At 45.0% G+C, this 17816-nt stretch overlaps 1 protein-coding gene across 3 annotated transcripts in view; it reads right to left on the bottom strand.

Moving 5' to 3' along the window:
- Window positions 1-17816, bottom strand: part of LOC311233175 (uncharacterized protein) — a 64590-nt gene that overhangs the window by 12497 nt on the left and 34277 nt on the right. For 2 of the 3 annotated variants that reach the window (XM_084320071.1, XM_084320070.1), the window contains exons 14-19: window positions 11977-17805; window positions 10077-10286; window positions 6696-6901; window positions 6094-6243; window positions 3810-3942; window positions 3422-3632 (exon numbers count right to left, since the gene is read on the bottom strand). In XM_084320071.1, the coding sequence (XP_084176197.1) occupies window positions 3422-3632; window positions 3810-3942; window positions 6094-6243; window positions 6696-6901; window positions 10077-10286; window positions 11977-17805 (6739 nt within the window). The remainder of the gene's footprint in view (window positions 1-3421; window positions 3633-3809; window positions 3943-6093; window positions 6244-6695; window positions 6902-10076; window positions 10287-11976; window positions 17806-17816) is intronic. The other variant, XM_084320072.1, reaches the window with a different exon arrangement.

Genomic DNA, 17816 nt, shown 5'->3' on the forward strand with positions numbered 1-17816 from the left:
ACCTACAAAATTTTAAATGGGCTTGCACCGCTCTATCTATCCGATCTCATCTCCCGATACTCGCCCGCTCGTGCTCTGCGCTCACAAAATGCGGGGCTTCTATCGACCCCTAGGGTTAAAAAGAAATCCGCCGGCCACAGAGCCTTTGTCTACCGCGCTCCCTACCTGTGGAACAAATTACCTGCCGTAATCAGGGGCGCCTGCTGTCGAAGCTTTTAAATCCCTGCTTAAGACTCATCTTTTCTCTCTCTCCTTCAACCTACCTTGATCTCACCTGGTCGGGGACTGACCTTTAGATTAATCTGTGTAGTTTAGTTATGGTACAGGGTACTACATGGTACCACTGGGTAGTTTACTATAGGGTAGTTTAGTTAGGGTACAGGGTACTACATGGTACCACAGAGTACTACAGGGTACTACATGGCACTACATGGTACCACAGGGCACTACAGGGTACTACAGGGTACTACGGGGTACTACATGGCACTACGGGGTACTACATGGCACTACGGGGTACTACATGGCACTACAGGGTACTACATGTCTGCTCCTTTGCAGCACCACAAACATGGGAACTCTCTAACTCTTCCCCCCCCCCCCCCCTCCCTCGCCCCCCCCCTCCCTCGCCCCTCTCTCTGAGTGCCCGTCTCCTGGCGCTGACTAAGGTGATGGATGCCTCGGGGTCTTGGCCAAGATTGTAGTGACTGCTCTACATGCACCTCCGAGGCCTTGGATCAGTTATTCACCGCCGTCTGTCCGTGGTCCTGTCAACTGATTAACAGTATTAACAGACTGTTAACAGATTAACAGTCAACGCGGTTTCATTGCTGGGTTAAGTACTTCTATTCTATTCACATAATACGCTTACTTTATATATCTACTCCATTCATATATATGCCTACCACTTGTATCTATTGCTATGTCCGCCTACTACAATCTCATGAGCTGTCTAACGCCTGTCCCGTCTCCCTGTCTCCCTATGACTTGCTGTCCTGGAGTGTTGACCGGAGTGTTGGACGTCCCGTGACGAAGGCCGGGAGATTGCGACCCCCTCTGCGTGCCCCCCTGTCTCCGGAGGTCTTGTAGTGGTGACCGGAGTGCCGGATGTCCCGCAATGATGTCGGGGAGTTCGCGACCCTCTCTGCGCCACCCCCTATCTCCCTGTCTCCGGCTGTCCCTGAGCAACGACCGGAGTGTTGAATGTCCCGTGACTAAGATGGGGAGGACGTGACCCTCTTTGCGCCGCCCCTGTGCCTAGAATAGATCCGCTATCAACTCTATCTTTAATCTTTCAAAATGTACAGTTGCTATTGCATGCACTCATCTGTGTTTCACCACACACATGAGTGCATGCTTACCAACTGTCCGTCTGCAACACTACTATCACCAACATCTAAGAAGGGAGATCCCCCCTTGAATGGCCCTTCTAAGGTTTCTCTCCTCCACACTGCCTGTGGAGCTTTTTTCCCTATTGTTAGGTTTTAGTGAGTTTTTCCTTACCTTCGCGTGGGGTATGTCTGGGAGTGCTTGCATTCTTTCATTTATTTGCATTCATCTAAAAATGTTTGGACCTTATGGTGTTCTTGTTCTGTTCTTGACTTATTGTTATGTTTTCTTCTTGACTTGTTTAAAGAAGACCTGTACGGCCCATGGGGACATTAACGTGTGTTGTCGGGCCCTATAAATAAATTTGATTTGATTATAATATAATATTAATTATATACGTTTTATTGGGACGGGTGGTGAATCCCAAAATCGTCCCGAAAAGGTCTCAAATGGCCCTAAGAGAAAGCCATTTTTGTCGTAAGTCATTGGTGAATGAGACCCACTGTGTCGTCGGCATAGAGTTGAGCATTACACAACCTGTGAAAATTGAGGAGAGATCATTATTAATATAGAGAACAAGAGGGCCTAAGGTTGGGCCTTGAGGCACCCCATGTTCCTGCACTGCCAATTCAGATCTACCATCCTGTATAATATAGCAACACACTGTTTTCTGTTGTGCAATATGAATTAAAACAGAGTAGGGCATTGCGTGAGAGGCCAATAGCGTAGTTTGTCTAATAGGAGATAATGGTTGACCAAATCAAAGGCTTTTGTTAAATCAATAAATATTGCACCAGTGAGATTACCATTACCAGATGAAGAAAATATATCATTAGTGAGTTTTAATAAAGTAGTAGTTGTGGAATGATTGGAGCGATAAGCAGATTGCGAAGGTGATAAAATATTGTTGTTGCAGGGATAATTAGACAAGTTGTTTATAAATGAACTTTTCAAAGACTTTTGCTATGGAACAGATAATTGCTATTGGTCTGCAATTATTGGGATCTAGTACATTGCCCGCTTTGTGGAGACTGAGAGGAGTGATTTTTGAGTGCTTCCAGATGGATGGTATTTCATGTGATAATAAAGACAGATTATAGAGATCAAAGCATCAAAAAACGACCCCCCCCCTTTCATGCATTAATGATTAAACATAATACCTATTATATACATTTGATGAAATAGTAGCGCGTCGGGCGGCTGGGTGGCGCAGCGGAGATTGCGCTTGTCACCAACGCAAGAGACACCGGGTTCGACTCCGGCTGTCGGCGTTGCCTCCGGCTTGGGCCAGCAGTCATACTAACTCAATTGGCAGAGTTAGCGGGTGGAAGTCGATGGGTGGTAATCTGGACGTTGTGGACAGCGACTCCTACAGGTCGGTTGGGGACGCCTGCACAGCAGAGACAGGAAATGGCAGGGGTAGTGTGAGCCTCCCACACGTTACACCTCGCCAATGAGAGTCCGCGCTGGTAGGTGAAAAGATGTGACAGGCTGCCTCCTCGTGTATCGGAGGGGACACGTGATGCAAGGCTTCTATCCTCCCTACAACCGGCCAGTGGGGGGCATATGCGAGCAACGTTCAAGACAGGGGAGGGAAGAATTGGCACAGTGGAATTGGGATGGGAGAAAAATTTAAAAAAGGAGAAAAAGTGGATATAAAAAAAAAAGAGATCACAGTGGGGAGGTTTGAGAAATTTGCTTTCTAAACCATCCTAGGCCATATTTCAGTAAGTTGTTCAGTACAGCAACAGACAGCCAGTGGCAGCTCTTGAAGGCTGAAATCAGGACGGCGTGATCACATGAACCAGCTTGCAATCATCTCCGAGTTCTGCACATGGTTCTGGATAATTATCCCACCAAAACAAAAGGTTTTCTGTTGTATCGAGATAATGAAATAATAAGTCGTTATCACAAGAAAAGTATCTTTAATATATCAAAGAACTATGAAGAACCATTGTAAGACGGACAGAGTTTCAGTAACTATGAAGAATTACTGTAAGACAGACATAGTTTCAGTAACTATGAAGAATCACTAAGACGGACAGACAGTTTCAGTAACTATGATGGATCACTGTAGAATAGACTGACTACTCACTGCGTGGAGGAAGCGGGTGGGCGGTGCTTCTCCTGTATCCTGGCAGATTGCAGAGTTGGTCGCTACTGCCGCCAGTGGCCATGTTGGCGGGCGGGTCAAGCGGCTCCATTGAGATGGGGCGTAAGGCGCCTGTGGAGGAGAGGTTTGGCTGAGAGCGGGCCGACGCCAGGCTGTAGAACGTGTCGTCACTCTCGTTGTGACCTGGGGTTTTCTGCAGACAGAGATTACCAGTCATTTAACATCTCACAATCTTGTAGTCTCTACAGATTTTAGTCACCTAATGTTACATTACCAACAATCCTGTAGTCTCTACAGATTATAATCACCTAATGTTTGTGTCTGTGCTAGTGCAGGTGACAAACCCAGTGTGTGTGCATATTCCCTCCACCTGTGTCATAGTGATGTTGATAACCTGAGTGGTCCTGCGTCTCTTGATAGAGGAGGTCAGAGGCCTCTTGGCGGAGTCCAGACACAGATCAGCTGTAGAGGTCAGACTCTCCATGTTACCATCGGCCCTGGACCTGGAGGAGGAGCAATAACACTAACTCAATATACAGGTAATGACCATAAAAATAATAATACGGTACATTATTTTCTAGAACTCAGTGGCTTTACTAAGAGGTAGTGAGACAAACAGCAGACAAATATAACACAAACACACAAGGATGGATGGATGGGGTTAAGAGAAGACAGTGGAGAAGAGACTGGTCATGAGGCAGGATAAAAAAATGGAGACTGCGAGTCTCTAATGTCTCGTCTAATATAATGGAAACACCCAAGTAAATGTAGAATTATATAATACAAATACATAATGGAAGTATATTGAAAGCAAAAGTATAGAGTACTGTATATTGAATGAGTAAATCAGTATAATTGTATAAAGTATATTGAAATAGTAAATATATACAATATATAGAAACTAGGGCTGTCAGTTTATCGCGTTAATTAGATCATAATTTTTTTTCTGGTGTGGCAGCAATACGCTTCCATACAATACAGATATTTGAGAGTAAAAATAATTATACAAGGGTCATGCATGTGCACCGCAAATTTGACAAGATTAGAATGAAAGCTATCGGAGTTATGGCGTTCAGGCAAAGGATCTGCCATGGTGGTCAGGGTAAATCCATAATATAATTGCATAATATAATTACAGGTCCCAATTAGATATTACAGCGTTAATTTAGATTGATTAACTACAGAAAAAAATTTACGTACAAAGAAATGATATATTACGCATTTTATCGCACTTCATAATTTGTTTAGAATACATTTCTCAGTGGACGAGTTCCAGGCATACAGTTTCACAGCGTGCATTGGGTGACGTCAGACAGTTGTAGGCTACATGGGGAAAGTTGACTGCATTGCTTGGCCCTTTGAATGGGAGATTTCGTTTAAAAAGGGGAACCATCTTACAAATGGCCTTTTCCAGTGTTTAGCATTGTTTTCTAGCAATGTGGGGTTGTATCAATGGGGTCTATGTCTCTAATTCTCATTATTGCAGTACGCAAGCAAATGTGTGGAATTGAAGTTTAACACTTAGTTAGCATTGGGTTAGCATTTAAAAACATTATGCGCAAAATGGGAAAGATATGTTGTGCTGTTCCTGACTGCCAAGCAGCGAATACGTCCTTGCATTCATTTCCTGATGATGTCGTGATCCGCCAGCAATGGGCCAAGTTACTCAGCAACTGTCAACTGTCTGCACATGTGTCAATAATGTATTAACGTTACTATTTTAATGTAGCGTTTCTGCGTTTTGCTATTTTCCTCTCTTATACAGTAGGAAGGGGGAAGAACACTATCGTGGGTGTTCATATCGTGGGTGTTCCTATGACTTGTATTCAGCTTACAGCTTCGAAACTCCACTTATTTCATTTTACAATGTCAAAGCCTTTTAAATATAATCAAAACGTTCCCGTATTTCTGTCCGCTTTATCGTTTTATGACAGAAATCTGATAGTGTATGCGCATTCATGCAAGGGGGAGTCGGATTCTGGCAGGGAGTCCGAATTCGGCACAACACCGGCCGAGGCATTATTTGTCGCCGAGTTGAGAGCTCCCCAGAGTCCAGACTACAGCTGGGCGATCGCCTACAAATCCGTAAAGTGTGGGTCGCGAGAAGAGCGAGAAGGGGTGTGGACCAGCATTAAGGCACTGTCGTGAGAAGAACCCAACAGGGCCACTCCAGAACCCACAGAGAAGCCAGCAAAGAAGAAGAGCCTCCTGCTGTTTGCTTCAGACTCTGATTCAGAGGATGAAGAAAGGGCTAACAGACTAGTGTTTTGGTCCTCTACAGAGCAGAGGAAAAAAAATTCTTAGTCTGGTTTGTTCATACAAAATATTGAAAAAATAAAAAAATTTAGATCAATCAAGAAATTTGTTTCCAATAGTCAACTGCTCTGGAATGTATTTGAAATGATTGTGTTTTACTTTTACCTTGAAAGTGCTTGAGTTTACAAAAGGTCCTTTGCACAATATATATATATTATTTTACTCTACTAAAAGCCATTGAAATTCAGGAGCACCCAGGAGTTAAAAAAACAAGCTAGCACGTGTTCAGTCTGGCATGTGGATGGTAGCCCTGGTCCCCTGATGGAGAAACATTGTAGCATGTTGTAATAATATGAGGAATAGGCATTCTGTATGATGGTAATGTTAGTGTAACTAACCTTTTGACCCGTCTGCTATTCAAGGGTGTGAAGTACAGGGACTCCAGAGACTCGTGACAACTTGTGACAACTTGTGTGTGCCGTTTGGTTGCCAGGCGCTTCGAACTACGAACCAACGGTGTGCTGCAGTCCTCTGGGCCAGACGGCCTCCTGCACAGAACAGCATTAGACAAAAGGATTCTACAATCCTTTCAGAAGATACAAAATGGTGTTTGAGAAATTGGTAGTAGCCGCCTTTTAGCATTTGTTAGCAATGCTATTTTAAGCCAATGGGGAATTACACTGTAGTGTTGAGATATTGAGTGTGAGGTGACTTACGTTGCGTTAGGATATTGAGTGAGGCGACTTACATTGAGATATTGAGAGTGAGGTGACTTACGTTGTGGTGTTGAGATATTGAGAGTGAGGTGACTTACATTGTGGTGTTGAGATATTGAGAGTGAGGTGACTTACATTGTGGTTTTTGAGATATTGAGTGTGAGGTGACTTACGTTGTGGTGTTGAGATATTGAGAGTGAGGTGACTTACGTTGTGGTGTTGAGATATTGAGAGTGAGGTGACTTACATTGTGGTGTTGAGATATTGACAGTGAGGTGACTTACATTGTGGTGTTGAGATATTGAGAGTGAGGCGACTGGTCGAGAGAATCATCCAGGCAGCTCAGCTCCAGACTGTCCTCCTGGCTGCTAGTGGGCTGTTTGACCTGAGCCTGAGACCTGGAGACCCGAGTCCTGGAGACACGCCTCACTCTTCCTTCATCACCGCGGATTGTGTTCTTCTCCCGCAGATTACGGTCAGCAAAATCCAGCTACGTGAGACAGAGATATTAAGAGTAGTTGTCACAGGGCGGTTAGGTGGCCGAGCGGAGATTGCGTTCGTCACCAACCCCGGAGCTGTGAGCTGGATTCGCCTGTTCGAATCCAGCTCACAGCTCCGGGGTTGTCACCAGCTTGGCTGGCCGTCTGCACTAATACAATTGGCTGTATTAGAGGGTGGGAGAAGCTGGCGGGTGGGTCCGGGTCGTTGTAAACAGCGACTCCTACAGTTCGGTCGGGGCGCCTGCTAAGCGCGGATAGGACTTGAGGGGGATAGTGTGATCCTCCCACACGCTACGCCCTCTCGATGAGAATCCGCGCTGCCAGGTGAAAAGAAGCGGTGATTGGCTGGACGTGTGTCGGAGGAAGCACGTGGTAGCCTCCACTCTCCCAGATGATCTGACTGTGGGGGGTAAGTGCGCAGCGACCAGGAAGGGACTGGGAATTGGCATACGACTAACATTGGGATGGGAGAAAATCGGAGGAAAATGGAGGGGGAAAAAGACTAATAAAAAAAAAAAAAAAAAAAAATAGTAGTTGTCACAATACCAGCCTAAGTATCACGATACCGGTTCTAAAACGATACCACGGCAAAGACATAAAATATCAGTAAAGGTAATGTAATATTAGATGACAGAACAGAACATAAAAAATTCTTTATACAATTATTTGCATTAACCTCTTGAGCCTGACCGGTCCGGTACAAAATTGATATCACGCCATAAATCAATCAATACAGATCGTTAATGTTGCATTTCTTTTTCGAATGTAGCCAAGAGTAAAGACCCTAACCCTGTCAAAACAGCAGTCAAAGTGTATATTTTCAGCACGTTTGTTTAACAATGATTTTAAGTGTTTGTTAGTGAAATATGAGTTTATAGAAATCTCAGCTCATCGAGTCGGAAAAAGGCGCATATTGACGCGAGGACTTGGCGCAACTTAACTTGAGTGTAGTCTTTTGAGAGAAGATATCCAGGGCTTAACCTCTTCCACCCGACGGGACCAGTACCATGTCACAACAGCAGTCATAGTGTATATTTTCAGCAATACGTTTGTTTACCAATAGGTTAAAGTGTTATTAGTGAGATTTTAGTTTTTGAAATGTGTTGTTGTGATCGCAGAGATCCGCCATTTTGAATTAGTGGCCGTCGCTTAACACATTCGGCGCCAGACCCGAGATATCCCGGGTTAACTCGCCAGTGGTTGAGCACCAGACCCGATATTTCTCGGGTTTTGGTCGTTTTCTTTTATTCTATATTTTTATTCATTACAGGTTCACGGACCTCGGTGTCCCCATAGGAAATCATTCTGAGATCCCCAGACTGCAATACCGGCCGGATGCTGCTAGGTGGCAGTATCGCCCACCCTTTGAAACCTTATTTCTCACCGTGTGTTACATCTAAACCCCTCTGGGGCAGAATTTAGACAGAGCCAAGTAAATCGCACTTCGAAGCGCATCTAGCACACCATCCATAAATTGTGCCAAATTATATCCGGGACCAGATGGACATCAATACTGGAAATCGCGATCAGACAATTGGAATATTCTTTTTGGAATAACCCCGATCAAAGGTAAGGACTATCTGATGTCAATTCCACCTTGATCCTAGATCCTACAATGATTTCCTATCGATCCAGGTGGCGACCAAAGCATCAAAAAACGACCCCCCCCCTTTCATGCATTAATGATGAAACATAATACCTATTATATACATTTGATGAAATAGTAGCGCGTCGGGCGGCTGGGTGGTGCAGCGGACATTGCGCTTGTCACCAACGCAAGAGACATCGGGTTCGGCTCCGGCTGTCTGCATTGCCTCCGGCTTGGGCCAGCCGTCATACTAACTCAATTGGCAGAGTTAGCGGAGGAAGTTGATGGGTGGTAATCTGGACGTTGTGGACAGCGACTCCTACAGGTCGGTTGGGGACGCCTGCACAGCAGAGACAGGAAATGGCGGGGGTAGTGTGTGCCTCCCACACGTTACACCTCGCCAATGAGAGTCCGCGCTGGCAGGTGAAAAGATGCAACAGGCTGCCTCCTCGTGTATCGGAGGGGACACGCGATGCAAGGCTTCTATCCTCCCTACAACCGGCCAGTGGGGGGCATATGCGAACAACGTTCAAGACAGGGGAGGGGAGAATTGGCATAATGGAATTGGGTTGAGGAAAAATCGAAAAATAGGAGGAAAAGTGGATAAAAAAAAAGTGATGAATGGCAATTTTTCACATCTGGTCAATATTAGCATGGTGTTATTCACCGTCAAAGATGAAAAAAGAAAATAAATGATTTATATTCTCCTTTGATTCATTACAATTTACTCACGCCTAGTAACAGACAATATTTCTGACACTGAATACATTCCGAGATCCATAGGTGTCCCTAGATACCAAGAACATGCAAATGGCCCTTGTAGAAGTGGAGCAATCTTCCATTTACATGTATTTTAGGCGGATTTACAGAAAATATGGCTAGGGCTTAAGAGGTTAATAATATTTTGACACTGTTGAAACTTTTATACTACTATTTGGGGACTAGCTTGGTTGACATTAGCAGCTAACGTTAGTTTAGGTCATCGAACTTGTAGGATACAATAATTTTTCCCGTTTGATATTTTACGTCGCAAATGCGAGTGAAACACTCGCAATGTAGAGTCCTGACTTTAGGCAGAATCACAAAAAGACAATGTGGAAAATGCTTTGGCGAGTGTTCAGCCAACACCATTGACATGCCCACTACTCAAAGTGTGCTCTCACATACACACAGTCACACACTGCTCCGGTCACACATTATTCTAAAAGGTATCAATACTAATAAAATAGAGTATTGGGACTGTTTTTAACAGCTTGGTATTGCTATACTTTTCTAGTATCTGTGTATCATGCAACCGTAAACAGGAGTGGAATAGCTTCGAATCCATCTTTGAAGTCAATGGTTCCCAACAAAGTGATTGGGCTCCAGGATGAGCTTAAACAAACTGTACCACTCAAATATTGACGATACCAACGAACAAATCCAAAATAAATGTGTGAATGCAACCAAATTTAAGATCATATCTGTGCATAGTATACACTCAGTTCTATAAAGGAGGCCCATTGTACTTTCCATACGTTATAACTACCCCACACCCCAAAATTCATCCAGTATACAGTCCAGCCAGACAGACCAACCTGTGCCTGTAGACTGGCTACTCTGGTCAGGAGGGTGTTCTCGTTGGTGTGGGCCTTCTCCAGATCTAGCTGCAGCCGTTTGCTCTCCGTGGTGACAGCCTTGATTTCATGCTGTTTCACATCGAGGATGACACATAGCTCAGTGACCTGATCCTGGCTGTCCTGGAAGACCTGCTTCTTGGTGTTGTAGTGTTGGTATACCTTCTCCATCTATCAGTGTGATGGAGAAACAGGACTGGGCTCAAATCACTTTCACTTAAATTAAAAAGTTGTGGGAAATTTCGAGAACACAAAAATGCAATTTTTACAGAAATCTCCAAAAGTCTGGTTTGACATACCAATTCACAGAATACATTTTCTATAGTGTTCCTCAAGGTCTCAGTGTCTTAATGTGGTATTTGAGGTATTTTTGACCATGTTTATCAATTCTCAAGTAGTCAAAAATGGTAAAAACATTTGCACCAAATCTGTGAAAAAGATTTTATCAACCCAAAAATTGCTGCAACTTATGAGACATAATTGAGCATGGGAACTTCAATCATAATGTTCTACGCCCTTATACACTCTAAACGTTCAAACATTGAATTGCCACCTAACCAAAATACAATGTTTAATACAGATTTATGACTAGAAAAACTTGACAGTGGTGATCTGCATCTCAAGTTAATCTTCAAGTTCCCAGATTTCAGATGATTTCACCACTTATTTGTGGCATCTACTGTTGGCCTGCTATCTCGCCGTAAAATGGGTCTATGTGGTTCTCAGAGGGTTAAAAGATGTGCATGACAGATTGAGAGAGATATGTCTGCATGGAGACCTGGAAGCCTAAACCTGTCAGAAGGCAGGTTTATTAAAATAAATTAGAAATAAATAAAAACTGCGCCTTATTGTTTGTTTCAGTTTAATTACATTTCTAAATAGAGGAAGTGTGTGTAGTGTAGGGCTGACCTTCAAAGCTTCGGGGCCGAGCTTCGATTTTTTTTTTTTTTTTAATAATACTTTTTTTATAATATTTTTTGTATCTTATGTTGTGGGACTTGTACAGCACTTGGTAAACTTTGTTGTTTTTAAATGTGCTCTATAAATAAAGTGGATTGGATTAATGAATTAAGTAGCCCCTTTCGTGACTGTGACGCAGCCAACAAGGTTTCACTCGGCTGTGTGATTTAATTCAAGGTTGATCGCTGTCGTCGTTTGAACAACTTCAGATTTCATGGGAACTACCAATCCCCCAAATCAAGAATGTTTAAGATGAATGAAGTAAGATTTTGATTATTTGAAATATGGCCCGTGTAGACCAAACTATGCACAGAATTATGTCAGTCTACAAGGTCCGGATTCTACATGGTCCAGCAATGTAGACCTTGTAGACTCCACTACAGACCAATTATCAGTGAATGTTCATGCATTTTTAAGAAGGGCTACTTCGACAAAAAAACAAAGAACTCACCAAAACATCTCAGTAGCACCTTATCTAAATGTTCTATTTCATATATGGAGATTCATATTTATTTATGTATTGCATGAATTTCTACATTTTATTTCCCATTTAGTTTATTTATCCCAGTATCTTTCTTTCTTATGTGTGGAACAGTGGAATTCTACAAGGCATGTAGGTGTATGTGTTTGAGGATGATATCCTTCAAACAGGCAATAGTGATGATATAATTTGGGCTGAGCTGGGTTACTTTCCTCCAGTACATTTGTCCCCCGGCCCCACCCAATGGCCCACGCTCGCGCACACACAAATCGAAGTTAAAAAAAAATTAGATTTTTTGTTGAATTTGAACTTTGATTTTTTTTTTTTATGTTTGAAGCTTGTGCCATCGAACGAAGCTTCGAAGTATTTAAGACAGCCCTAGTGTAGTGTTCAGTATAAATAGTGAGTGTTCACACTAACCTTGGTCTTGTAGTGTTCTGCAGCCTCTGTTTTAGCCACCAGCTGTTCCTGAAAGCCTCTGGTCAGCTTATCTCTTTCCTCCAGGAGTCCTTCCTTCCCACTCCTCAAAATAGCCAGCTCCTGTTGCAGTGCTACCTCCAGCCTTCGGAAGGTGCCTTTCTGCCTCTCCAGCTTTTTCTTCAGAACATTCGGACTCTGTTGCTCTGTCTGAAGTCTCTTGTTCTCCTCTGTAGCCTGTAGCAAGAGGCCCTCTTTAGCATGGATCTCCTCCTTTAGCCTCCTCACCTCCTCTGAAACAGCCACTTGTTGCTGCAGAAGCTCTTTCTGCTGAATATTATCCTGTTCCTGACTGGTAAACAGAGCCAATTTAGCCTGAAGCTGCTCCTTCAGGGCCTCTTTTAGTTGTTTTATCTCTCCCTTAGAGGAGGCAACCAATCTCTGTAGCATCTCCTCCTGGTGGGTTTTAGCCTGAATCTCCTCCTTCAACCTCTTCACCTCCTCCATCTCTTGCTGGAGTGCCTCCCTCTGCTGAAGACTCTCCTGGTGGTTCTTGGCCAGAAGGTCTTCTTTGGCCTGAAGCTGCTCCTCAGCTTTTTTCAGAGAGTTGTTCATGCTTTCTTCTCTTTTCTCCAGGCCTTGGATCTCTTGTTGGAGATAATCTGACAGTTCAGAACTCTTCATTTTAAGATTATCCAGTTGCTCCTCCTTAGTCTGGATATCCTCCTTTAGCCTCGTCTTCTCTTCCTCTGAAGCAGCCACTTGTTGCTGCAGAAGCTCTTTCTGCTGGATATTCTCCTGTTCCTGGCTGGTGAACAGAGTATCTTTAGCCTGAAGCTGCTCCTCAGCTTTTTTCAGAGAGTCGTTCATGGTTTCTACCTGGATCTTCAGGCCTTGGACCTCCTGTTGTAGTAAATCGGACAGTTCAGTGCCATCAACCGTAAGCAGTTGATCCTCTTTAGCCCGGATCTCCTCCTTTAGCCTCCTCACCTCCTCCTCAGAGGCTGCCATCTTCAGTTGGACTGCCTCCCTCTGCTGAAGACTTTCCTGGTGGTTCTTGGCCAGGAGGTGGTCTTTGGCCTGAAGCTGCTCATCAGCCTTTTTCAGAGAGTTGATCATGCTCTCTTCTCTTGTCTTCAGGCATTGGATCTCTTGTTGGAGTGAATCTGACAGTTCAGATCTCTCCATCTTAAGATTGTCCAGTTGCTCCTCCTTAGTCTGGATCTCCTCCCTTAGCCTCATCTTCTCTTCCTCTGAAGCAGCCACTTGTTGCTGCAGAAGCTCTTTATGCAAAGTACTTGCCTCTTCCTGACTAGTAAGTAGAGACTCTTTAGAATTAAGCTGCTCCTCTGCCTTTTTCAGAGAGTCATCCATGCTCTGCACTTGGTTCTTCAGGCCTTGGACCTCCTGCTGGAGGAGTTCAGAATGTGTAGAGTTCTCATTCTTCAGCCCATCTAGTTGCTCCTCTTTAGCCTGAATCTCCTCCTTCAAACTCTTCACCTCCTCCATCTCTTGCTGGAGTGCCTCCCTCTGCTGAAGACTCTCCTGGTGGTTCTTGGCCAGAAGGTCTTCTTTAGAATGAAGCTGCTCCTCAGCTTTTTTCAGAGAGCTGTTCATGCCTTCTTCTCTTTTCTCCAGGCCTTGGATCTCTTGTTGGAGAGAATCCGACAGTTCAGAACTCTTCATTTTAAGATTATCCAGTTGCTCCTCCTTAGTCTGGATTTCCTCCTTTAGGCTCATCTTCTCTTCCTCTGAAGCAGCCACTTGTTGCTGCAGAAGCTCTTTCTGCTGGATATTCTCCTGTTCCTGGCTGGTGAACAGAGTATCTTTAGCCTGAAGCTGCTCCTCAGCTATTTTCAGAGAGCCGTTCATGGTTTCTACCTGGATCTTCAGGCCTTGGACCTCCTGTTGTAGTAAATCGGACAGTTCAGTGCCATCAACCGTACGTTTATTCAGTTGCTCCTCTTTAGCCCGGATCTCCTCCCTTAGCCTCATCTTCTCTTCCTCTGAAGCAGCCACTTGCTGCAGAAGCTCTTTCTGCTGGATATTCTCCTGTTCCTGGCTGGTGAACAGAGTATCTTTAGCCTGAAGCTGCTCCTCAGCTTTTTTCAGAGAGTCGTTCATGGTTTCTACCTGGATCTTCAGGCCTTGGACCTCCTGTTGTAGTAAATCGGACATTTCAGTGCCATCAACCGTAAGCAGTTGCTCCTCTTTAGCCCGGATCTCCTCCTTTAGCCTCCTCACCTCCTCCTCAGAAGCTGCCATCTTCAGTTGGACTGCCTCCATATGCTGAAGGCTCTCGTGGTGGTTCTTGGCCAGAAGGTCTTCTTTAGCTTGAAGCTGCTCCTCAGCCTTTTTCAGAGAGTTGTTCATGCTCTCTTCTCTTTTATTCAGGCATTGGATCTCTTGTTGGAGCACATCTGCCAGTTCAGATCTCTCCATCTTAAGATTGTCCAGTTGCTCCTCCTTAGTCTGGATCTCCTCCCTTAGCCTCATCTTCTCTTCCTCTGAAGCAGCCACTTGTTGCTGCAGAAGCTCTTTCTGCAAAGTACTTGCCTCTTCCTGACTAGTATGTAGAGACTCTTTAGAATTAAGCTGCTCCTCTGCCTTTTTCAGAGAGTCATCCATGCTCTGCACTTGGTTCTTCAGGCCTTGGACCTCCTGCTGGAGGAGTTCAGAATGTGTAGAGTTCTCATTCTTCAGCCCATCTAGTTGCTCCTCTTTAGCCTGAATCTCCTCCTTCAAAGTCTTCACCTCCTCCATCTCTTGCTGGAGTGCCTCCCTCTGCTGAAGACTCTCCTGGTGGTTCTTGGCCAGAAGGTCTTCTTTAGCCTGAAGCTGCTCCTCAGCTTTTTTCAGAGCGCTGTTCATGCTTTCTTCGCTTTTCTCCAGGCCTTGGATCTCTTGTTGGAGAGAATCCGACAGTTCAGAACTCTTCATCTTAAGATTATCCAGTTGCTCCTCCTTAGTCTGTATCTCCTCCTTTAGCCTAGTCTTCTCTTCCTCTGAAGCAGCCACTTGTTGCTGCAGAAGCTCTTTCTGCTGGATATTCTCCTGTTCCTGGCTGGTGAACAGAGTATCTTTAGCCTGAAGCTGCTCCTCAGCTATTTTCAGAGAGTCGTTCATGGTTTTTACCTGGATCTTCAGGCCTTGGACCTCCTGTTGTAGTAAATCGGACAGTTCAGTGCCATCAACCGTAAGCGTATTCAGTTGCTCCTCTTTAGCCCGGATCTCCTCCTTTAGCCTAGTCACCTCCTCCTCAGAGGCTGCCATCTTCAGTTGGACTGCCTCCCTCTGCTGAAGACTCTCCTGGTGGTTCTTGGCCAGAAGGTCTTCTTTGGCCTGAAGCTGCTCATCAGCCTTTTTCAGAGAGTTGTTCATGCTCTCTTCTCTTTTTTTCAGGCATTGGATCTCTTGTTGGAGCACATCTGACAGTTCAGATCTCTCCATTTTAAGATTGTCCAGTTGCTCCTCCTTAGTCTGGATGTCCTCCTTTAGCCTCCTCTTCTCCTCCTCTGAAGCAGCCACTTGTTGCTGCAGGAGCTCTTTCTGCAAAGTACTTGCCTCTTCCTGACTAGTAAGTAGAGACTCTTTAGAATTAAGCTGCTCCTCTGCCTTTTTCAGAGAGTCATCCATGCTCTGCACTTGGTTCTTCAGGCATTGGACCTCCTGCTGGAGGAGTTCAGAATGTGTCGAGTTCTCATTCTTCAGCCCATCTAGTTGCTCCTCTTTAGCCTGAATCTCCTCCTTCAAACTATTCACCTCCTCCATCTCTTGCTGGAGTGCCTCCCTCTGCTGAAGACTCTCCTGGTGGTTCTTGGCCAGAAGGTCTTCTTTAGCCTGAAGCTGCTCCTCAGCTTTTTTCAGAGAGCTGTTCATGCTTTCTTCTCTTTTCTCCAGGCCTTGGATCTCTTGTTGGAGATAATCCGACAGTTTAGAACTCTTCATTTTAAGATTATCCAGTTGCTCCTCCTTAGTCTGTATCTCCTCCTTTAGCCTCATCTTCTCTTCCTCTGAAGCAGCCACTTGTTGCTGCAGAAGCTCTTTCTGCTGGATATTCTCCTGTTCCTGGCTGGTGAACAGAGTATCTTTAGCCTGAAGCTGCTCCTCTGCTTTTTTCAGAGAGTCGTTCATGGTTTTTACCTGGATCTTCAGGCCTTGGACCTCCTGTTGTAGTAAATCGGACAGTTCAGTGCCATCAACCGTACGTTTATTCAGTTGCTCCTCTTTAGCCCGGATCTCCTCCTTTAGCCTCGTCACCGCCTCCTCAGAGGCTGCCATCTTCAGTTGGACTGCCTCCCTCTGCTGAAGACTCTCCTGGTGGTTCTTATCCAGTAGGTATTCTTTAGCTTTAATCTCCTCCTCAGCTTTTTGGAGAGAGCAGCTCATACCTTCTATCTGAACCTGGAGACCCTGGATCTCCTGCTGAAGAACTTCTTTCTTTTTAGAGCTCTCCTCCTTTAAATTAGCCAGCATGTCCTCCTTGGCTTGAATCTCTTGTTCAGATTTTCTAACCAAGTCTGTTTGGAGAGCGACTTCCTCTTGGAGACCGATGACTTGTTGGTCTTTCTGGGCAGACAGGGAGGAGACGGTAGATAGCTCTGTCTGGACACTGTCCATCTTCTCTGTCACATGGAGGAGGAGGTTCTCGCTCTCCTTCAGGGCCTCTTTTAGTTTTTTTATCTCGCCCTCAGAGGTGGCAACCAGTCTCTGCAGCATCACCTCCTGGTGGGCTTTAGTCTGGATCTCCTCCTTCAAACTCTTCACCTCCTCCATCTGTTGCTGGAGTGCCTCCCTCTGCTGAAGACTCTCCTGGTGGTTCTTGGTCAGAAGGTCTTCTTTAGCCTGAAGCTGCTCCTCTGCCTTTTTCAGAGAGTTGTTCATGCCCTGCACTTGGTTCTTCAGGCCTTGGACATCCTGCTGTAGGAGTTCAGAATGTGTAGAGTTCTCATTCTTCAGCCCATCTAGTTGCTCCTCTTTAGTCTGGATCTCATCCTTCAAACTCTTCACCTCCTCCATCTCTTGCTGGAGTGCCTCCCTCTGCTGAAGACTCTCCTGGTGGTTCTTGGCCAGAAGGTCTTCTTTAGCCTGAAGCTGCTCCTCGGCCTTTTTCAGGGAGTTGTTCATGCTCTCTTCTCTTTTTTTCAGGCATTGGATCTCTTGTTGGAGTGAATCCGAGAGCTCAGATCTCTCCATATTAAGCTTATTCAGTTGCTCCTCTTTAGCCTGGATCTCCTCCTTTAGCCTACTCGCCTCCTCCTCAGCAGCCGTCATCTTCAGTTGGACTGCCTCCATATGCTGAAGGCTCTCCTGGTAGTTCTTATCCAGTAGGTATTCTTTAGCTTTAATTTCCTCCTCAGCTTTTTGGAGAGAGCAGCTCATACCTTCTATCTGGACCTGGAGACCCTGGATCTCCTGCTGAAGAACTTCTTTCTTTTTAGAGCTTTCCTCCTTTAAATTAGCCAGCATGTCCTCCTTGGCTTGAATCTCTTGTTCAGATTTTCTAACCAAGTCTGTTTGGAGAGCGACTTGTTGGTCTTTCTGGGCAGACAGGGAGGAGACGGTAGACAGCTTTGTCTGGACACTCTCCATCTTCTCAGTCACCTGGAGGAGGAGGTTCTCGCTCTCCCTCAGGGCCTCCTTTAGCCTCCTCACGTCCTCGTCTGAGGAGACTATTTGTTGTTGCAGAAGCTCTTTCTGCTGGTTGATGTCCTGCTGATAATTAGCAAGCAGGTTCTCTTTGGTCTTGACCTCCTCTTGAGCCGTCCTCAGGCATGAGACGGTGTTCTCCAGTTGGCTCCTCAGATCCTCCATCTCATGCTCCAGTTCATTCTTTGTGGAGA

This window comes from Notolepis coatsorum, assembly GCF_963971535.1.
Source record: "Notolepis coatsorum genome assembly, chromosome: 1".
NCBI lineage: Eukaryota > Metazoa > Chordata > Actinopteri > Aulopiformes > Paralepididae > Notolepis > Notolepis coatsorum.